At 60.5% G+C, this 22,776-nt stretch overlaps 1 protein-coding gene across 1 annotated transcript; it reads right to left on the reverse strand.

Annotated features, from left to right (window-relative positions):
* Positions 1 to 7,132: 7,132 nt before the first annotated feature.
* SP1 (Sp1 transcription factor) lies at positions 7,133 to 22,669 on the reverse strand. The gene is given in 7 exon segments (XM_082332298.1): positions 7,133 to 7,694; positions 7,852 to 8,051; positions 8,224 to 8,392; positions 19,034 to 19,188; positions 19,190 to 20,541; positions 21,210 to 21,304; positions 22,569 to 22,669. Coding segments are annotated over 7 exon segments (2,298 nt in total). The 5' UTR covers positions 22,576 to 22,669; the 3' UTR covers positions 7,133 to 7,374.
* Positions 22,670 to 22,776: the final 107 nt, after the last annotated feature.

Genomic DNA, 22,776 nt, shown 5'->3' on the forward strand with positions numbered 1-22,776 from the left:
CAGGACCCCCCCATGGGTCCTCCATCCCCATATAGGTCCCCTATAGGTCCCCTATATGTCCCAGGAGCCCCCCCATGGGTCCTCCGTCCCCATATAGGTCCCCTATAGGTCCCCTATAGGTCCCAGGAGCCCCCCATAGGTCCTCCGTCCCCATATAGGTCCCCTATAGGTCCCAGGAGCCCCCCATGGGTCCTCCATCCCCATATAGGTCCCCTATAGGTCCCAGGACCCCCCCATGGGTCCTCCATCCCCATATAGGTCCCCTATAGGTCCCCTATAGGTCCCAGGACCCCCCCATGGGTTCCCCATCCCCATATTGGTCCCCATAGGTCCCTTAAGGGTCCCAGGTCCCCCCCAGTCCCCCACGGGTCCCCTATGGGTCCCAAGCCCCCCCCCGCCATGGGTGCCCCATCCCCCCGTGGGCCCCCCGAAGGTCTCCAGGTCCCCCACGGGTCCCCCCAATCCCCCGTGCGTCCCCACGCCCCCCCACCCCTCGTGTCCCCCAGCACCCCCTGGCCTCCCAGTGGCTCCCATCCAGCCCCCCAGTGCCCCCCCAGTACCAGGGTGGTGGCGGGGCCCCCCCCAGCCCCAGCGCTGTCCCCGTCCCCGTCCCCGTCCCGCTGGCGTTGCCGTTGCAGAGGTGGCCGTGGCAGAGGCAGACGAGGACGGCACCGCCGGGGGGGCCCGCGGGACTGGGGGCGCAGGTGGGAGAGGGGCAGGCAGCCCCCCCGCCCCCCCAGCAGCCTGGGGACACCGCCACCGTCACCGGGGCACCCCAGGGTGCTGGCGGGGGGACCCCGAGCCTGGGGCTGGGGCTGGGACCCCCCCCCGTCCCCGGGACCCCCCCCGCCTGGGACACCCCCCCGCAGCGCTGCTCCATCCCAGCGCCGCTGTAGCTACTTCTCAAGGCCAAGGTCAAGCGCAGCAGCTGGGAAGGGACCCAGGCGCCCGGGCTTCCCAGCACCCCCCCCAGCCCCCCAGCTGCCCCTAAAGGCAGGATCAGGCCCCTCCATCCCGCCCCATCCCCTTCTGTGCCCCCCCCGATACCCCCCCAGGGCAGGATCAGGCCCCTTCATCCCACCCCATCCCCTTCTGTGCCCCCCAATGCCCCCCCAGGGCAGGATCAGGCCCCCGTATCCTGCCCCATCCCCTTCTGTGCTCCCCCCGATACCCCCCCAGGGCAGGATCAGGCCCCTGTATCCTGCCCCATCCCCTTCTGTGCCCCCCCCCGATACCCCCCCAGGGCAGGATCAGGCCCCTTCATCCCACCCCATCCCTTCTGCCCCCCCCCGATACCCCCCCAGGGCAGGATCAGGCCCCTCCATCCGCCCCATCCCCTTCTGTGCCCCCCCCGATACCCCCCCAGGGCAGGATCAGGCCCCTCCATCCCGCCCCATCCCCTTCTGCCCCCCCCCGATACCCCCCCAGGGCAGGATCAGGCCCCTCCATCCCGCCCCATCCCCTCTGTGCCCCCCAATGCCCCCCCAGGATCAGGCCCCCGCCCCTTCTCCCCAGCAATACCCCAGGGCAGGATCAGGCCCCTTCTCCCCCCCCCCCCCATGTCAGGATCAGCCCCCATGTCACGATACACCCCCGGGAGGGGGTGGGGGGGTCCTCACCCTGCACCAGTGCGTGGCTCTGGTTCCAGATGCCGATGCAGCACTGGCCGGGGGGGCAGCGGACGGTGCCGGCCTTGGCCCCCCCGCTGCCCCCCAACCCTCCCCGCACGCTGGGGTGCTTGTAGGAGACGCAGCTGAGGTTGCGGGGGCCTGGGGGGGGGGGGACACACAGTGACAATGGCTCCCAGCCCCCCCCCCCCCCCCCAAAAAAAACCTTCCCCCCCCCCCCTAGGGTGGGGGGTCCCCCAGCACCCACCTGGCAGCCCCGGCGCCAGCCCCATGGGTGCCTCCGGCTGCGGGGAGGGAGCTGGCAGGATGCGTGCGGGGGGGGTGGGAAGCAGGAGGCAGGGTCCCGGCCAGAGGCAGCCCTCGGGGGGAGGAGGAGGAGGAGGAGGAGGAAGGTGCTGCCCCCGCAACGGGGAGGAGAGCGGGACGGGGTGCCCCGGGTGGGAGCCAGCCCTCACCGCCCACCCCCAGCATCACCCACAGCCCCAACGCCCCCCGGGCCCCCAAACCCTGCTCCCTGCCTCAGTTTCCCCCCCAAACCCCGCTCCCTGCCTCTGTTTCCCCCCCAAAACCGCACTCCCTGCCTCAGTTCCCCCCCCAAATCACCCTCCCTGCCTCAGTTCCCCCCCCAAAATCGCCCTCCCTGCCTCAGTTTCCCCCCAAACCACACTCCCTGCCTCCGTTTCCCCCCAAATCGCCCTCCCTGCCTCCGTTTCCCCCCCCAAATCGCCCTCCCTGCCTCAGTTCCCCCCCAAATCACCCTCCCTGCCTCAGTTTCCCCCCAAATCACCCTCCCTGCCTCCGTTTCCCCCCCAAATCGCCCTCCCTGCCTCAGTTTCCCCCCCAAAATCGCCCTCCCTGCCTCAGTTTCCCCCCAAACCACACTCCCTGCCTCCGTTCCCCCCCAAATCGCCCTCCCTGCCTCAGTTTCCCCCCAAATCACCCTCCCTGCCTCCGTTTCCCCCCAAATCGCCCTCCCTGCCTCCGTTTCCCCCCCAAATCGCCCTCCCTGCCTCAGTTTCCCCCCAAAATCGCCCTCCCTGCCTCCGTTTTCCCCCAAATCACCCTCCCTGCCTCAGTTCCCCCCCAAATCGCCCTCCCTGCCTCAGTTCCCCCCCAAATCGCCCTCCCTGCCTCAGTTTCCCCCCCCAAATCACCCTCCCTGCCTCCGTTTCCCCCCTAAATCGCCCTCCCTGCCTCAGTTTCCCCCCCAAATCGCCCTCCCTGCCTCAGTTTCCCCCCAAATCGCCCTCCCTGCCTCCGTTTCCCCCCCCAAATCACCCTCCCTGCCTCAGTTTCCCCCCAAATCACCCTCCCTGCCTCAGTTCCCCCCCCAAATCTCCCTCCCTGCCTCAGTTCCCCCCAAATCGCCCTCCCTGCCTCAGTTCCCCCCCCCAAATCACCCTCCCTGCCTCAGTTTCCCCCCAAATCACCCTCCCTGCCTCAGTTCCCCCCCCCAAATCGCCCTCCCTGCCTCAGTTCCCCCCCAAATCGCCCTCCCTGCCTCAGTTTCCCCCCCAAAACCCCGCTCCCTGCCTCAGTTTCCCCCCCAAATCACCCTCCCTGCCTCAGTTTCCCCCCCAAAATCGCCCTCCCTGCCTCAGTTTCCCCCCCCAAATCACCCTCCCTGCCTCAGTTTCCCCCCCAAATCGCCCCTCCCTGCCTCAGTTTCCCCCCCAAATCGCCCTCTCCCTGCCTCAGTTTCCCCCCCCAAATCGCCCTCTCCCTGCCTCCGTTTCCCCCCATGGCAGCCCCAGCTGATGCCGTGCCTCAGTTTCCCCACTTTGGGACTGAACCCCCCCCCCCCCGAAGCAGCCGCGCTGCCCCCCCAGTCGAAAGCCCGCAGATTTCCAGACAACGCCAGCGACTCGTGTTTATTACAAAAAAAAAAAAAAAAAAAAAAAAAAAAGCAATCGTCATTCCCCGTTTACAAAGGAGCCCCAAAAAAACTAACATTTTCATCTAAGTCTTTTTGTACAAAAAAATAGCACTTTGGGGGGGGGGGGGGGGAGAAGGGGGGAGGAACCAAACCCCCAAAACCCACGTTTTGGGTGTTATTACGTCGGCCACCGGATTTTTAAAAAAGGCAAATAAAAGAAAAAACCAAACCCAAAATGAAGAGAGAGCACAGACGGGGGAAGATCAAACAGTCTTGATGGAGAGAGAATTATTGCCAGTGTGGAGGGGGGACCCCCCCTTGCCCCCCCCGCGCTGCATAGACGACCGGCCCCGGCCCCCCCCAAAATTAAGGGGTGACGGCGGATTAAAGCTGGGAGATGGGGGAACCTTGGGGACGGCCCCGACGCCCCAATTTGTGTGTGTCCCCCCCCCCAACCCCCTGGGGGGGGATATAAAGTTTTGGGAAAGGGGGGGGCTCGTCCCCAGCCTGTCACCCCCTTGTCAAGGCACGTTTTTGGGTGTCCCCCCCCCCGCCCTGGGGGTGGCTGGAGGTGTTTTGGGGGGCTGCTGGGGGGGGGGGGTTGGGGGGGCCCGTGGGGTGCAAGGAGCAGGGGGAGGGATCTGGGGGCCACAGAGCCGAAATGGGGATGAACGGGTCCAGCTGCCCCCCACCCCGGTGCTGGGAGCATCCCCCCCCCCCTCCCCAAAATCCTCTGACCCCCCCCAAAATATGAGGGGGGACGGCCGCAGAGCCCACCCCCGCCGTCCCCCGCTGAGGACCCCCCCTCCCTCCCGGCCGCGTTTCCATAGGAAAATTAAGCTCCATCAGGGACGTTGGGGAACGTCAGCGGGGTGGGGGGGGGGGACGGGACCCCCCAAAACCCCGCGGCAGAGCCCGTCCCCTCGGCGCGGTTTCGGGGTGGGGGTTTGGCACTTGATTCCCGCTTGGGGGGGGCTGGGACGGAGCAGAGCCGGCGAGCGCGGGGGGCTCGGGGACCCCCGCGTTACGGGGTGGGGGGAAAGGGGAAAAACCCCAAATATATCAACAATTAAATTAAAAAAAAATTCCTGTTTTCTACCAATTCTCTGTAACTTCCAGTATCGACGGGGGGGGGGGGGGGGGGGGGAGGAGACGGACACAACGCGCTGGGGAACTCATAGTGCTTCACAGATTATTAAAATACAAATGCTTAAAGTTTCCTATATAAAAATATACAAATGCAAAAATATATATCGAGAGAGAGAGAGAGAGAGAGCGGAAAGATCGGCCGGAGGAATCGCCACGCTCGCCGCCTCCCTCCCTGCAGAGCTTTTTCTTTTTTTTTTTTTTTCTGTTTTGTTTTGTTTTTTTTAAAAAAAAAAAAAAACAAGGTAAAAACACCTTCGCGCTTCACAGTTTGGCTGGGTTTTGCCGCCGTTCGGCCCCGGGTAGGGGGTCCCTGGTGTGGATTTAGGGGGGGGGGGGTTTCCCCGGCTCCGACGAGCCCACCCCGCCGTGGGAAGCGTCCGAGCGTGGATGAGTTTGGGGGTTCGGTAGAAAATTCGCCCCCCGGGGGTTCCCCGGCTGGGGAGCGCTGGTTTAACTCCTCGCCAAAGGCCTTTCCAGCCCACCTGAGCCATTTTGGCAAGCTCAGCCCCTAGCCACCATCTCCCTCCTGGTGGTCCCAGCTACGCCGAAGCCCACCGGGCAAGCCCAGGGCGGGAGGAGGCATCTCCGGGAACGGGGAGCGCGGCGGTGGGGATCGCCGCTTTTCGCATCCCGGGAATTTTCCTGGTTATCCTCTGGCAGGAAAAAAAAAATAAAAACGCTTCTAGAAAAGGGTAAGAGCCGAACCCCTCGCGTTCGGGCGGGGAGGGAGGAAGACGCCGTTGGCAGGCGGGGATTCACGGATCCGAGATCAGCGAGGAAAACCGGGGGCTTCTGGCCTCCGCGCCGCCTTCCCCCCCGCAAGCGAAGGGGACGCAGGCGACGAGCCCGACCCGGTGAGACGGGGCTGCCGGCGGCCGCCTCCGCCTCTCCGAACCACTACCGTCAGCTCAACACCCGCTCCGGCTCCGACCCGGGCTTGGTTTCCACATCCCAGGGTCGCTCCTACAACCGACGCTGCCTGCTCTGCTCGGCTCTCCGCTAAGCTGCCCGGCGGGGCTCTCTCCTCTCCAGCTCGGCCCCCCGTTTCGTGCTCATCTCACCCCAAAATTTCCGCTCAAAACCCAAGGAATTTCACCGAACGGCTCCCTGCGGCCTTCGAGGGGGTGGTTGGGATCCACGTCCCACCGTTGCCTTGTTTCGGGGATGAAATAAAAGCTGCCCCGCGTGCTCTGCATCACCCTGAGATGAAATTTCCCCCCCTCCGGTATCGGGGGGACGGCGCCGGGCCCCCCGACGGCTCCTTCCTGCGGCGGGCAGGGAGCCCCTGCCTGTTTACGGCCGGAGGGGAAAGGGCAGATATTGTCTGGAGCAGGAAGAGGAGGGTGTGGGAGGAAGAACGGAAGAAGACTGAGCCGTCCGGGTCCTCCCAGGGTGGGAAAAGCCGGGGATTGGAAAACCAAAAGGGTTTTTCCCTGAACTGTCCCCATTTCCAACACCCTTTTTTTTTTTTTTAAGGAGGACTCCAGCAGCGTCACGGCAAAACCCACGAGGCGACGGCCCCGTCCCGTGTCCCCTCGATGCTTCACCCTCGCCGCTGGGACCTCTCCGGGGTGGAAAAGCGCCGTCTCCCGCTGCCCAGCTCCAGAGGCGCTGATTTTTCAGGATTATTATTATCCTTAAGACCAACGGCGGCCCAAAAAACTAGATGTTTTCCCCGAGGAGGACCTCCCGAGCCGTCTCCCGCCGTACCCCAACGCACCGGGTCCCAGACCCTCTGCTAAATAGCTCGAGTGAACCTGCACGAAACCCTTTTACAAATCGATTCCACGGGTAGAGTCACCGCTCAGCCCGCCAGAGCGAGGATTAGAAAAGCCGGAGGAAAAGGATCTTCGCCGAGAAGATCGCTGGAAAAGAAAGATCAAAAAGTCCAGTGAAGGGCAGGGAGAGGGCAGCTGTTTTTACAAAGGGAAGGAGGGGGAAGGAAAATAAAATAAAATAAAAAAAAAGCGCAAAACCTCACCCAAATAATTACAAAGAAATTAAAGAACAACCTAAAAGCAAAGCGTACAAAAAAAGACCGGGGGGTTGGGGTGGTTTTTTTTTCTTTTTTCTTTTAAGATTACAATGTAAAATGTAATATAAGGTCTGAAGGACAGCTCGGGCACTGTCCAAACTGCCCAGAGGGTCAACCTGTTCCAAGATAAGGCATCAAAGAGACCAAGCCATGGTCGCAGCAAAATCTCTCCTCTCTCAAACGAACACATTTTATATTTTTATATATATAATAATAATATAGAATCTTTTTTTCTTTTTTTTTTCTGGGGTTTTTTTGGTGTTTTTTTGGTGTTTTTTTTTGTTTTTTTCTTTTTTCTTTTTTTGCTAAAAAGTATTTCAACGATCATATACTTTTACCAAGGCATGATGGCGTCGAAGGCTAGCTACGGAGGGGCAGACGGATCTCAGGGAGGGAGTGGAGGGATAGGGGTGGGTGGGAAAAATAATAATAATAAGGTCAAGCCGAAATTAAAAAATATATATATAGCTCTGGCCTTCGTGTGTGGTCACCGGGCCCCGGAGGTCGGACAGCTCAAGGAGGGCTGCGATCCCAGGTAAGAGGAGCTGGGCTTTAGTGCTGGAGGGTGACAAGGGACGTCACCCTCGTGGTGAAAATAGCTCCCGGCTCCGTCTCCGCTCGCCTCTCGGCCCCGTGCCGCCCGGCGCCGCCGTGTCGCCCGCCGGTGCCCGCGTCCCGCTTCGCCCTCAGAACCCGTTGCCGCTGATGTTGATGGACTGGAGGTCGGCCACCTGCATCACGTTGATGCCGCTGCTGGCCAGGCGGGCGATGCCCTCGGGGCAGATGGCTTCCATGGCCACCATGTTGGTGGCGATGAGGGCCGAGGGGGTGGCCCCGCCGTTACCCTCCGCCGAGGCCCCCGTGTCCATGGGGACGGCGGAGACGTTCATGGCCACGTTGTTGGCCGCGCCTCCCTTCTTGTTCTGGTGGGTCTTGATGTGCTTGGAGAGGTGGTCGCTCCGCATGAAGCGTTTGGGGCACTCCGGGCAGGCGAATTTCTTCTCCCCTGGGAGAAGGGAGGGAGAGAGGGGTCAGGCAGAGGCTGGGCCAGTTCCCCCTGCACCCAGGCTGGCAAGAAGGTGACAGATCCCGGGGGAAGAAGGTGACAGATCCCGGGAGAAGAAGGTGACAGATCCCAGGGGAACCAGCATCCCGAGCCCTACCTGTGTGCGTGCGCTTGTGTCGCTGCAGCTCGTCGCTCCGGGTGAAACGCTTCCCGCAGAGGATCCAGGTGCAGACGAAGGGTCGCTCCCCGGTGTGCCACCGCAGGTGAGCCCGGAGGTGAGAGGTTTTGCCGTACACCTTCCCGCAGCCTGGGATGTGGCAGATGTGTTGCTTTTTTTTACCTGGATCCCCAGAGCTCCTGAAAGATTCCAAGGGAAAGAGTTAAAACAACCCTGAAAGCTCCAGCTGACTGGAAGGAGGGAGAACGGGGCCAAACAAGACGTTTTTGGGGTTTCAGCCTGCTCCCGGGGGTTCGGAGGTCGCTTGGGCAGCAGCCCGGCGTTGCCGGATCCACGGCAGAGCAGCCTTACCTTCCCTCGCTGTCCTTGCAGTAGGGGCAGGTACATGCTTCTCTCCGCACTTTCCGTCCTTGCTGGGGCTGTGGATCCGGGCTGGTCTCTCCTTCCTCCACAGCCGCGTTCTCGTCTCCCAGCCCGTCTCCGCTCGTGCCGTGAAGACCCAGCTGAGCACCGTGGTCGCCTGGAAGAAGAACACAGGAGGTTACTGCGGGCTCTCGGTCAGCAAAGCCCCGACCAGCAGGAGGGAAGCGAGAGGGGCTTTCCCCGGCCTTTCCCCACGGCAGCCGCAAAGCCGGGAGGGTCTCGGCTTGATTGAGCCGAAGGAAGTTATTAATTACAGCCTTCTCCCTCGGCTTTCTGCAGGCTCCTGTGTTTTCCAGCCCTGGGAATCCCACACCAAGCCTTCCCTAGAGCCCCGGGGCTCTCCCTGCCCTCCACAGCCCCCAGCAAAGCAGGGGGGCCCCCCCAGCTCCCACACATCGCCCCACATTTTGGTCCACGCCCTCCGGTCTGTGTCCAGAGGAGAGGTAAGAGCCGCGTCTCTCAGGAAAAACACCCCCCCTACGTCACTCCAGCCACCTGCCAACTATTCCAGCTATTTCAGCTAACCTAGTGCAGAAAACAGAGCAAAAATGTAAACCGAGCAGCGCCGGCCAGCTTGAATTGGTGTCAGCAATAAAGCAAACATCAAAACATCGCCGAGGGAAACCTGGGCTTCTCTGAATCACACCCTGCTACCGACCTCACCGAGGTCCCTTTCCCCCCTTGTATTTTGGGCTGAAAGAGGTAGTTTTCCCTTTTCAAGCATTTCTCCAGCTTAAAGCCGATGAAAGCAACAATCCAGGAGCAAATCTACAGAGCAGATGCAAACCCTCCTGCCAACCACCGCATTTCCCCCCCCCCCCGCCCCAAAAAAGGCAGCAATAAATAAAGTGGGCTGGAAGATCGTAGTCTTCAGCAGCATCCATCAGCGAAGATATTATCGGCACGCGCTCACTGGTTAATTACTGCGATTACAGAAAGGGATATATATATAAAGTTGAAAAATCATCTGGCGCTGCTCGCGGAACGCGGTCCCTCCCTCTCCCGAGGAGCAATTCCCAATTACAAAAGCCGTAGGAACCGCAGGGTAGCGGTGACGAGCTCCCAAATGCAGACAAACATAAACCATTCGTAACGGGGGGGTCGAGGGGTAGGAAGTTTTTAAGCCTATCAGTTTTCATTGCCATTTTATTGCTCTACGCTTATGCTGTCATCTAATTGCTTCTCCAATAACCCCATCTACACTTCACAAGTGTTTTATTTCCCTTCAAGCTCCGCTGCTTGATTATTTTCATGCTGAAAAGCCGGAGCGGGCGCAGAGACGGCAGGCTGAGTAATCTCTTTTCAGCTGCAATTAACATATGCCAATAAGTCTAACGGCAGATTTAGAGCTGAGACGCTTCCGCCGGACGGGCGGTGGCATCCTTGGCTGGCTACAGGCTGCGATTTGAGCCCAAAATTCACCTTTTTCCTACCAACTTCCTCGCAAGCAGGCAGCCAGGGTTGAGATTACTGCCTGAACGTGGTGGTGCTTGAACACGGGGCTGAGATAAAACACGTGCGTGTGCAAACACACACGCTTGTCCCCAAGAGCAAATGACGTTGCGCTCTGCCACTCTTTCTGGAGATCCTGGGATGAGTCTTCCCCAAAAAACACCCGTCTGGGGGCTTTCCTGATGCTGTTCATCAGCAGCTGCCGGGCTGGCTCCAGCGAGGATGAGTTAACGGGAAGGACGGTGCCAGCCAGCCCTGAGAGAGGCTGATGGGGACATCGGGATGCAAGGGACGTCTTGGTGCCCTGGGAGACGCTGGTTCACTCACTCCATCTCCTCTTCCCAGTACCTGGAAGCTGCTTCTTAAATGGGGAGCACAAATGTCACAAGACTGCAGTTTCCAAAGCCGGCGTTCCCAAAAAACAGCCCACGGTCCTGCTGCCGGTGTCCTCCAGAGCCGTGTCACGACAGGGCTGCAGGAACGAAGGCCACCTCCCCGGCATGGGGACCGAGACGCTGCCACCAGCGGTGCTACCACAGGAGGCCACCGCAGCCTTTTCAGAAGCCCTGCTGGGACAAGTACCTTCAGCAAAGCGGTGAAATTTGCTTTAAAAACCTGGTTTTCCATGCAGCAGCTTCTAGGCAGGAGGCAGCACACCAAGCATCCGCAGGAGAGGTGCTGGCACTGAAGAAGGATGAACTTCAGACTTAGGCCGGCCCGAAACGTCCATTAGCTGCAGGCTGGGCTCTCTCCCTGCGGCCGGGAGGGAGTTTCACCAGGGGGGAATGACGAAGAGTTTCTGGCAGCGGGCAGCCTTCCCCGGGCCCCACGGCTTTGCAGTTACCAGCAGGTGTCAGTGGTGCCCTGGCAAAGCTCAGCGGAGGAGCTGGGGCACAGGCCCACGCTCAGGAAAGGACAAAAGCCACCAGGAATAGATGCCTGGCTACTTGGGGAACGGGCCAGCTCAGGGCCGCGATGCCCAGCAGCTCTGTGGTGGCACTGCCAATGATCCGCGTGGCCGGTGGGGGATTTATGTGCGCAGCCAGGCCATGCTCCATGTCTGGGCTTCCTCCAGCAGGAGGAACAGCTCCGATTTCACTCCTCTGGGCCATGGCATCAATAGGAGCTCTGCTCTCCCAGGCAGGAGCATGCAAACGGGGAGGCTTGGAATTAGGGCTGGCTGCTCTGCCCCCCCAAATCTGCAGGGGTCCAGATTTCCTGGGAGACGGCAGCGCCGGGCAAGCCCTTTGCCATCGAGGACTGAGACACCCAGAGCATCAAAGCAAGAACCAGGAGAGACGGGTTGCAATCAAGGAAACGAACCCTGACTCATCCACTCGCCCTGTCTCTCTACTCACGTCACGCCGGGGCCGGTTTGTCCGCAGGGGGACAAAGCGCAAGCCGCTGTCTAAGCAGAAGGTGGGATGTCGTCCGTGTTACGGCGAGGGGACGTTAACACACGTCTGCACTCCAGCATCGTGTGTTAAAGGATGGCGCCGGCCCCAAAGACCATATAACCCTGCGGATGCCCTCCAGTCCGCACCAGGGCAGGAGGAAACGCTCGGCTGAATCACAGCCAAAAGATGCTGCAAATAACACCCGTGACCGACACACTCAGACCAGTTCAGCCCCGGGACGGGGCTCCTGCGCGGTGGTAGCATTAATAACCGCAACGGCGATGGTTGCCTGCCCTCACACCGGGACACCAAGGTGGTAAGGAACGTTGTTGACCATCGAGTGACAGCGACCAGGCCAGGCCTGGCTGTTCAACGCCGCCAGGCAGCAGAAGGGAAATTGTTTGTCCCCCCCTGCAAAGGGGACACAATTTTGAGCCCCGCTCGGAAATCTTGGCTGGGCCCTCCCTTACCTCATCAGCAACATTCCTGCGCTCCCCGCAAAGTTTAGCAATTTTAGGACAAAACCTTTTCAGTCCCCCCTCCAGCTCTTGCAACATATGTTTACAGTCTAAAACCAGCACGGAGGGAACCAGGGAGGGTTTTTTTTCTTTTAAGCTTTATAAGCCAACGACAACAGCTTGCCTTACAGCGACAGATTAGAGATTTCCCTGTCGCGTATGTGCCGTCCGGGGAGAGCTGTTGTTAAAAGGAAGGAGAAGACACACGCGCTCTCCCCAAAATACGCTTGGGAGGGGGAGAATCCAGCCCTGATGTCTTGGAATGGCTTCAATCTTCAAACATGCAAAAGCCTACGCAGCGTTTTATAGTCTGTTGGCATGTCATATGGAGGGGAAAAAACCCAAATCCTCCTTCTGGTAATCTATGGCTCGCATCTAATTAAGGTATAAATAAATTACGGCAAGAGAAGACAGATCTTGTACGTACACGCTTCATTCTTCACATATCAGGACGCGCCGAAGTCTCCAGAATATTGCAGTTTCAGGAGAAAGCTTGGTGGAGAGAAACCAGCTGGATAATTTACGTTTATTATCTCCACTAATATAGATTACTTCTAAGACCAAAGCTTTCATGAAGGCTGCCAAGCCCCTGGTCCACGCTCAGGTCATTGAAATCCTGAAAAAATATATTAATAGCAGAGCAAGGAGGGGGTTTAATCCTTGGAAAACCCTGGGAAGGACTTGCCTGTGAAGACAGGCGACAGGGGCAGGAGGTGACCCCGCTTTGCTGCACCCGGCTCCTGTACCTGACCTGTCTTTGCCCGAAGGAGCCCGCGCTCCGTCAGCATGGGATGGGGGTCCCGACCTCCGAGACCCCCGAGAAGAGGGGTAGACGTTTGCCAGTCTCACGCTAAAAAAGACCAAAGCACCCGAGTCTTGGTTTGTGACTTCTCTCAAGACAAGGTGTTTCTTGTCTTCTAACTGCTCGTCGGAGGAAAAATGCTTCGGTTTAGTCGTTTTATTTAGCAAACTAAAACGAGGTGAGAAATGCCCTGTGGATAGAAGAGAGGAGCATTTTTAGATCCACCCCAGCTGACCTTAGGAGAGGGGAAACAGACTCGATGTTCATTTTTAGGGAGGATCTGGAAAAAAAAAAAAAAACCAGTTTCTTGTGCAAACTCTGCAACATTGGCAGCTGCAACTCTGCAGAGGCAGGAGAGGAAGAGGGGGGTAAGTCATCACCACGCGGAGCGGGGCACGCACGACAAACCGACGTCAGCTTCCAGACGCAATGAAAAGAGGCAAGAGGAAGTTTTAAGGCTAAAAGAAAGGGCAGCAAAACCCGGTGGCGCGCAGCCCCGGGGCTCCCCAAACCTCTCGGCACATCTCTGCTCACGGCGGACGACAGACGGCAGGCATGAGCCTGAAAAAAAAAACCAACCCCAAAATCAAACCTTTGTAGCTCACAACTCAAGTTCTCCCCATTTCCTCCTCCTCTTCTTTTTTGGCAGAGTCTGAAAGCCCGGGGTGGCGGCGAGCAGCGTTGCCTCGCTGATGCTCACTGCTCTCCCCAAAACACACCACCACGCTCTACTCCAGACAGATCAAAGACAATTAAGCTGCACTTGCTACACAAAGGAACAAAGTAGGTTTTGTAATGCAGTCCCCTTGATTTTGATCTCGTTTGATTTCCTCACTAATTTGCAAAATGAGTTAATCTGCAGTAGGAAGTCATTCATGTAAATTAGCCAAGCTCTCGCTTAATAATTCTTCGGAGTTATGGACAGCGGAGAGGGGAACACACGGTGCCCGGCCGCGTACGATGGTGCAGTTTTGAAGTCGGGCTGCAGCACAGTGAGTAATTGTGTTTTAATCTAGAGTTTAATGACTTGAAAAGCCACACGGCAAGTTTGGTGATATCCTTTAATTGTTGGAGGTTTCTGTGCGTCACAATAAATTACACTTCCTTTGGAGAAGAAATAAATAGGGACGGAGCTGTCGGGTCAAGAGCAAGGTGGGCTGCAGGGGGAGCGGGAGCCGCGTCCGCCCAGCCCTGCGACACACGGGCGGACTCGGAGGTGAGCTAGGAGGTCACCTCGTCCAATTTGCAAGATCCCTGACCCCCTCAGGACTCGCTAAATACCTTTGTCATGCTGCAAACTGAAACGCAGATCTCCTTTGCCCTTTTAATTCCAGTCTGGATTGCTGTAAAACTGGGATGAAGCCTCTAGTTCTGCCAAAGCCTTCACTGGGGCGTCCCTGCCAGGGCAAACCAGATCACCAGCAACCGGCAGCTCCGGCAGCCGGAGCACCTTCACCTCATAGCATAGGCAGGTCCTACCACACCACGCCAAAAAAGAAATCAGGCTAGTTAAAAAGAGAAGTCCCTGATGACGCATGAGGAGCACAGGAGGAGGAAAATGCCCAGCTGAGACGGGGAAGGGCGATCCCCGTGACCACCGAGGAGGAGGGCTGCGGCCTGAGCCCAGCCCAAAGCACACCCAGGAGACGGCGAAATCCCCGCAGGCATTTCTCACCGCACCTGAACCTCTGTATTCCTCTCGTCCACCGCAGTCAAGGGCGGACGCTTTTTCCAAGCCTCAAAGCCCCTGTTTTTAATCACGTCCCTCTGCAGAGAGGGGGAATTTGCGCCCGCATCGCTCATGGCATCTAACCTAGACGTCCTGCGCTGGGATGGGGAGACGGCTGGACGACGTGAGCCTCTCCGAAGGGGGAGCCAGCGCCCTGAGAGCTGAGGCTCTGGAAAGGAGCCACGCTGAAACTACCCCTACTCCTGGGGCCCAGGATCCAGCTCCTGTGAAAGGGCGATAAAAACCACGCTCCTCGGCGAGGAGGCAGCGGGGCTGAGGTCGGCACAGATAAAAGGAAGGGGAAGATTAGGGCCCGGCGAGACGGTCCGGAGCCGGGCGAGGAAACTCTTCCACGAGGAGTCACGGGGTGCGCAGCACCCAACCAGTCAGACCAGCACGACTGCCAACCCGCGCTCCCGTTCCTGGGCGGCCGAGCCCCGGCCTCGAGGAGGAGGAGGAGGAGGAGGAGGAGCAGCAGGGCTGCCCCACGGAGCCCCAGACCCACAGCAACTTTGTGTGGGGCACAACCTCGCTCGGACAAAGCTGCGCTGCAATAACACCGGCTCTATATCGGGATCGCTCCCTTTTCCCAAGCAGACCCCGGGATCTCTCGGGATTTGTGTAATTTTTTCAGTAAACCACCCCCTTTATTATGGCAAGGAGAGAGGTCAGCCAAGGAAGCCGGGAGGGTATTTAAAGTCCAGCCCAGCTACGGCTTAGAGAAGGAAATTTCACAATATAATTATTTTCTGACGTGATGTCATGGGCGTAATGAAACAAACAATTACAGCACGTTAAGGAGAGATCCTGTCAGGGCTTGCTGGCCCGAGATTGATTCCGATTTTCCCCTCCCCTCCGCAGACGATGCCATGTGGATGTCTCATCAAGGCCCTGCTACAAAGCTTCCCTTAAAAACAGAAAATAGGAGACAATCAGGTCTTTGTGTCAGTGCTCCGACGGCTGGGAAGAGCCCTGTAAGAACAAAGTCGCAGCAGAGCGCTGGGGATGCATTTGGTAAACAGATTTCAAAGGGTTACTTCCCCCATGAAGGCTTTTTTTTTCTTTCAGAAGGATGTCCTAGCTACGTCCCACCGCTCGATTCGACCACAAGCCCCTGTCCAAACGATAGACGGAGCTCATCCTGCCAAAACACCCCCGGGCAGGGGGCAGGGCTGGGGGCTGGCGCATCTCCCCAGTCCCACCAGTGCCCCCTGCCCCCTCCCAGCTCCATCCTCCCCTGGAATAAAACACCCTTTAGCTCTTGGCTGTTTTGCACCAAACAAGGGCCTCGGATGAGCGGTTTAACTCCAGCGCTGACCTAATGGGAAGCCACCGGCGGACGCCTGTTTACCCAGCACATACCTCAGCCAGGCAGGGCTCTTTATCTCCGAGGCACGAAGCGCTAAGCAGCAGGACTCTGCCAGGGACAGGTACGTGGGGCAGAGCCACTTCGCTGGCAAAGCTACACAGACACGGAGCTAAAAAAAAGTCCCTCTCCTCCTCCCTAAAGCTCGGTCAAAAGGGGAAGAGAAACCCCGGCATCGCAAACTTCTTGAAATCGCCCCCACCCCGCTTGCCACAAAGCCTCCGCGCGAAGGGGCCTGGTGCAGGACGTCCCCTCCCCGAGCAGGCCAGCACTGCGGTGACATTTGGGTGACGCTGTTCTCTGGGGTGAGGACCCCACCAAGGTGTCCGAGTGTTGTAACACTCACCTTTGCACTGCTACACCCACAGAAGAGCACCCAAAACCTCTTTTCTTCATCCCAGAGGCAGTCCTGCTGCCCACTCGCGTGGGGAGCGGTGGCACCCAAACCCACGCGTGGGTTTTTGGGGCAATGCCAGCCGAGGAAATCCCCTCCCCGGCTCTGTGGCTGCCTTTCCTTCGCAGCAGAGCCGGCTGCAGGGCCTGTCTGCTCACATACCAGCCCATTACGGTCACAGGCCTTCGCCTTCTCATGTCTCTGCCACTGGGGCTAACGCACAGCCCATCTAACGCCGAGGAGGAGGAGGCAGCCTGCAAACCACCTAATTAATACAAACACAGGCTGAGTTACATTTGCACAGAGCGCCGGGCTCTGCCTCATGGCCAGGAGCGAAAAATCTGATTTTTAAAGACCTTTTTAGGTGTCATTTTCTCCGGGGGGATCTCTCCCCTCCCCGCTTCGCAGAAAGGAAAGCAAAAAGCAGAAATCTCATCAGCGACTCGCCCCCAGCCCTCGCAAGGGGCTGAAAGCCACAGAGGAGTCCCCCTGCCCACGGACCGGAGCGGGGTGCAGGAAAGGAGACACGTGCTTCCCGCAGCCCCGCAGCCACCAAGCCGGGACACCGGGGCGGCTGTCAGCCCCGAAGGAAGCCGAGCTGAGCTCTTTGAAGCAGCTCAGCTACGACAAATTTGCAGGGAAGTGGTAGGAAACGCGGTGGCCGCAAGCCTGGGAGGCAGCTGGGGTGCGCGCTCAGCTACCGAAACCCCTCGCCACGCACCCCCTTCTCCCCACCACACCGTAACACGTGGCAAAACCCAAGGGGCTGGGAAGACCAGCTGCCAGTCTCCCCTCCCAAGCAAAACTGAGTTTTTATTTTCCATTCACCTCCCTCGGAAGCAGAGGAGCTTTTCCTGCTACAAAAAACCCTCCCGACTCCTAGCCTCGAGCAGAAAGCGAGCGCAGAAGGTTCCAGCACACGTGGTGCGTGCTCGCAGAGCCGAAGGGGAGGCTCCTCGTGGGAAACGTTCGGCGATCTGGACAACAGGCAGAGTTGGTAGCAAACCGCTCCCTTAAATTGCCATCAGAGAGCTCGGAGCGGGAGGGATCCGCATTCACAGCCCCATAACGTGGCAGAGGACGGCTCAGCTACGTGGCCGTGGTGACGACGCACCCCGTGCAAGGTCCGGGGAGGCTCAGCACCCACCAGAGAGGGGCTCTTTGCAGGTGGCAGGGGGACAAACAGACCCATCACCACGTCTGAGGGACCCAGCTAGAGAAAAACTCCTCCGGCCTGAGTTAAACCACGCAAATTGTGCGAACGGATCAGTGCCAGGAAGCTTTCTGTCCCAGCCGCAGCCTCTGCGACCTCGTCCTAGGAGCCTGACTTACAGTCCCGTCGAGCGGGGGTCTCGGTGGGTCCCCGCAAGCCCTTTGAAACCTGAACCCTGCTCTGGTTTTTTCAAACCTTAACAACATCAAAGCGGTGCCTGAACGTCACATCCTCCGAGCTAAGGACGAGCGAGGCCCTCGGCCGCGGTTCTGGGTGCAGCCGCCAGCGTCGGACGGTGAATTTGTCGCTGCGGATCAAGAGCTAAACATGCTGATGAGCTAAAAAAGAAGGAGGAGGAGGAGGAGGAGGCGGCTCCCCAGCGTGAGCGCGTTGGATGGGTGGTCTCTGGAGCGTTCCTCCCTGCCCCACCTCCGAGGGCAGAGCCAGGCACAAATACAGGAACTAGGAGTCGCCCATGCGGTTCTTCCGCGCCTTCAAAACAAGCACGCCTCGACGCAAGCGGCCCTGCCAGGCTGCGGGGCGAGGGGATCCCGCCGAAGACGAAAGGGGCCCTCCGCCACCCGCGTTTCCACGTATAAAAGCGGTGACGCACCATCAGCTCCCTTCTGGGTGCAAAAACGAGCGTCCTCTAGCCCAAGCGGGTCTCTCCGCTCGGGGAAATCCAAGGATCAGGCTAATCCCGACTGCGGCACGGTCTGTAATAAACCCGCGGACGCCTGGAAGCCAAGCTGCTGTAGCAACAGCCCAAAATACTGCTGCAAAACAACTCCGGGAGAGCAGCCGCCTCCTCTCGCGAGAAGGAAGCACGAGTCAGATTGAGCAACATTTTTTGCTGCCTCTCAGCTGTGACTAAATCTAGCAACTGCCTTTTTAGCTGGAGCCAGAACAAAAAAAAAAAAAAAAAAAAGAAAAGAAAAACACTGGAAAAGCAAGCAGAGCTCCTTTTCGGCACCGATTTCTTCCGCAGCAGGAGCTTACGGCCCCCTCGTACAGGCAGGCACGGCATTTCCAAGGGGAAGCCGAGCGGCCTCAAGCTCGCACCCCGTGTCCGCGCACCCCCCCGGGGCTGGCGGGAGCTTTTGGGAGACGACGGGGCTGATCCGGGGGAACTGAGCGGGGAGCTCTGCACCAGCCGTGAATGCGGGCCCGTCTCGGGCAGGATGAGATCACAGCGTCCCACACCAGCACCCAACTTTAGGCTAAATATACACTTAAAGAGCCTGTTCTTCCGCCCCTGCAAGGAAATTCCCCAAGGCTTTTTGTTTGTTTGTTTTCTAGGGGGAGGGCAGGGGGATTTAAGTTATTCCGGAGTTTTATAAGGCTGTGACTCTTTCTGCGGGCTCCCACAGCCGAGCTGGACTCAGCTCCACGCCCCAGCCCCGACCCGAGACCCCTGGGCAGCCGTTGGGGCAGGACGGCGGCCTCGCACAAAACCACGCTTCACCCGTAGCGCCGCACACAGCGTCCCCCTTCTCCCCCGCCTCTCCTCTCCGCACATCTCCCTCCTTCCCTATTCACAGGCATCTCCTCGGTTTCTTTTCATGCCATCAGCCTCCCAAGGGAGTTAATTAGATCAGAAACTCCCCAAAATGAGTTTCAGTGTCTCCTGGCGATCAGCAGAGGCTTAATACTTCCTTCCCAGGGCCAGCATAAGCGCCAGCCCGCGTGCCAACACGGTTTGGCATCGATCACCCCCAGCTCTAGCCCTGGCATGACTGTGCCAGCATCCCGAACCCCGCAGAGTCCAGACAGTGCACGGAGCCAGCTGCGTGCAGCCAGGCAACATCATTTCGCCTTCGATTTCCTCTGCCCAGCTACGGAAAGGAACCGAGACCAAACAACTTACCGGCGGTGTTGGCTATGGCCAGCGGCAGCCCTTGAAGCTGATGCACCTGGATCCCAGACGCTCCCAAGGCACTGAGGTTAATAGTCTGGAGGCCTGGCATGGAGGAGAGCTGGGCAGCGTTGACCGTGACAGTGCCGCTGGGGAGGGAGGCGATGGGGGGTGAGCGTGGTGCTGGTGCTGCCCGTCTGCCCCAGCGACACTCCCTGCATGGGGGCCAAGGTGATTGTCTGGGCCTGGGGGTTTTGAACCTGAAGGTTTTGGAGCTGGATGGTCTGCCAGCTCACCTGCCCGTTGGGACCCACCGTGGGCGTTCGGATGATGATGGGCCCGGAGTTGGGGACAGCTTGGAGCTGCAGGTTCTGCAAGGCGTCTTGGGAGATGGCTTGAGTGGCAAAGGTCTGCCCAGAGAGCGGGGTGGTCTGGAGGGCTTGGATTGTCTGCCCTCCTTGGACTAGCTGAGGTTGGATCAGGATCTGCTGCTGCTGCTGCTGCTGCTGCTGCGATTGCTGACTCTGATCCCCCTCTTTCTGCTGCCCCGGCTGCAAAGCCACCCCAGAAACTTGGCTCTGCAGAGAGTCCGAGCTCTGGACGCTGCTGACCCTCTGGGGTGTCTGCGCCTGGACGTTGGTTCCCACCGTCGCGCTGGTGGAAAAATTCATGATGCCCATGTTACTGGTGGTGGTGGTGGTGGAATAGCTGTTGGCGTTGGTAAAAAAGGCGCCGGAACTAGCGTGAGACGTGGCCGTGTTGGTGGAACTGATGGCAGCACCCGAGGTGGCCGGCTGGGAGCTGCTATCCGGAGAGCCGGAGCTGCTCAACGTGACCGTCTGAGAGGTGGGAGCCAGGCTGGCGGCCACGCTGTTGACGGGCAGCAAGGTGATGTTGCCGTTCAGAGCCACGGGGACGTTGGCCACGTACTGGGTTTGCCCTGAGAGGGTGTTGTTGGCTAAGCCCACGCCCTGGATGGGGACGGCCTGCTGCAGCAGGTTTGGCATGGCGATGAGGTTACTCGTCCCCGCTCGGCTCGTTATGATCTGCTGGTTCGTGCCGGGGATGATCTGGAGCTGACCAGAGGCATCCTGCTGCACGTTGACTTGGGCAGGGGTGGTGGCAAACTGGAGCTGCTGCCCATCGATGGTTTGGAATTGGGGAATGACCTGGTACTGGATATTTGGGATAACGCCCGGCAGGCCCGTGAGCACCTGCTGGTTCTGCAGGTTGGAAGCGGTCGTGACCACGTACTGCCCCGCGCTCACGGGCCGGCTTTTGGAGGCGTCTCCGCCGTTGCTGCCGTTGCTGCCCTGCTCCTTGGAGGCCGTGGGCGTGCTGGAGCCGGCGGAAATGATCTGCCAGCCGTTGGCCGACTGGGCGATCTGAGCGGTGGCGGCTGTCAGGTCCAGCTCGCCGCTCCCGCCTTGCTGGCCCTGGGAGCTGTTGGAGTTCTCGTTGGGAGACTCAATCCGGCTGCAGGTAGCTGCCAGCAGAGCCAGCGGGGAAGGCTGCGATTCCTGGGAAGGAGAGGAGGAGTTAAGGAAACAGGAGGCGGCCCAATGGGCAGGCCAAAAATAAAAAAAAAGGGGGGGGAAATAAAAGAGAAAGCAGGGAGGAGCATACTTGGAAAAGATAAACACTCCTTCCTGAGAAAACCCACCCACAGCCGGAAAAATACAACTGCCAGACACAGGGCTGTCAGGCCAGGACAGACTGAACCCACAGGGAAAACCCCTCTGGGAGGGAGACTGCATGTAAAAGGCAAGAAGAGACGTCTCCTCCACCCCAAAGCGGGTGAATCTCCCCACAGGAGAACAACTCCGGGGAAATACAGTCGTTCCTGGGCACCCCGACCCGGAGAAGGGCCGGTCGGGGCTGTGGTGTTTACTGGGAGCAGAGGAACTGTCATGTTTTCGAGGGCACTGCACAGAGCTGGGGGAGGAGGGGAAGCCACGGGCGCTGCGGGTCAGCGCTCCGGCGGGGCGTTTGGCAGCGTGACGATCCCCCGGCGCGCACTCGCCCTTCTCTTCCTCTGCTCAGGGAGAGGAGCCGGCGTAACGCTCGGCTGGGCCAAACAAACACCTCGGCCCGGCCCTGGACTTTGCTACGGGGACGGCGAGTTCCCCAGGGCAAGCGGAGCCAGGAGGCCGCCAGCTTGGGGCTGTTCCTCTCTCCGCACACTCACCTGGCCCTCCCCACCGCCTGTGCTGCTGTTACTGCTGGCATCTCCTTCGCCCTTCTCGGGCTTCACTGTCGCCATCTCCTCGGGACTCTCTTGGTCTGCGCGGGCGGGAAACGACAGTGGGAGTTAAAGACATTTCTGGGCAGGAGAGGGGGATGAGGGGTGCGAGGACACACGGGGAGCCACGGGCAGGGAAGGCAGGAGGGCTGGGCAGAGCAGGGGGGAAGGCATGCTGGCAAGCGCTCCGGGGGGACAGTGTGCTGCTTGGGCACTGGCGTGAAGGGGCTGGGAACCGGAGGGAGCTGCCAAAGGGGAGCTGGCAGCGGGACAGGCGGAGGAGGACCCGGCCCAGCTCCAGGCTCCAGCTCCTCCCCACCCGCTCGGGACACTCCCTGGCCCCCGTCGAGGTCCTCCCCGGGCCTCCCCTTTCCCTTCCCCGCTGGCCTGGGAGCACACCTCCTGCCCCGGTCCTTCGTGGATCCACCCCGGAGGCCCTCTGCCTGCCCTGCCCACAGGATTCCCCCGCCGTGGATCCAGCCCACAGGGCTCCCCAGGGATCCCCTGGCCAGGACTCCTCAATCCGTGCTCCCTGTGACCCCCACCGCACGGGGGGCCCTGCTCCCCCCAGTCCCTCCTCTCCCACCGCTCAGGGGCCTTCACATCCTCCTCCTCTGGCACCCCCCCCCCCGCTAGGACCTGGGCCTTGCGCCCCCCGCTCCTCCTCACACCCCCAGCACCCCTGACCAGGGTCCCCCCCCAGCATCGCTTCCCTGGACTCCCTCCCTCCCAAACACCCCCCGGCTCCCCCCGACCCCGGCTCCTCCCCCCCCCGGCTCCTCCCCCCAGAGCCCCCACCCACGGCTCCCCCCCCCCGGCCCCCCCCGCATCCGCCCCCCCAAGGCGCCTTCCCGGGGGGGAGGGTGGGGAAGCGCCCCCCTCCCCCGATACCTGCTCTCACAGCCGCCCCCCCGCCCCCGCCAGGCCTACACCCTCCCCCCGCAAAAAATCCCCCTTTCCGCGCCCGATCCCCCGGGATCCTCCCTCCCCCGGTGCCCCCCGCCCCGATTACCGCGGCCTCCCCCATCACCCCCCCCCCCCGCCGCCCCCTCCTCCGCTCCCAGCCCGGCCCGGCCCGGCCGCCGGGTCCCTCCCCCGAGGCCTTCCCCCTCCCCCGGGTCCCTCCCCCGGCAGGTCCCCCCGGCGCGGCGAGGCGAGGCCCGGCCCGGCCCGGCGGGGCCCGGCCCGGCTTGGGGCGGGGCCGCCTCTGGCCCCTCCGAGCGGGCGGGCGCCGTCGTCTGCGTCTGCTTGGGCGGCCGTGCGCCCCTCGCCCCCCTCCCGCCGGCACGGCGGGCCCGTCCTTACCGCTCATGGTGGCCGGGGGGGGCGAGCCCGAGCGGCGGCGGGGCGGGGGAGAGGAGGGGCGGGCGGGCCCGGCTCGCTGACGAGGCGGCCTAACCCCGCCGGTGACCGCCAAGGGGCTGCCGAGGGAGGGAGCCGCGCGCCGCGGCCCCGGCCCCGCGGCCCACCCCCGCCAGCGCCTCCGCCAATGGGGCGCCGCCGCGGGCGGGCG

Source organism: Platalea leucorodia, assembly GCF_965183815.1.
Source record: "Platalea leucorodia genome assembly, chromosome: 23".
Lineage (NCBI taxonomy): Eukaryota > Metazoa > Chordata > Aves > Pelecaniformes > Threskiornithidae > Platalea > Platalea leucorodia.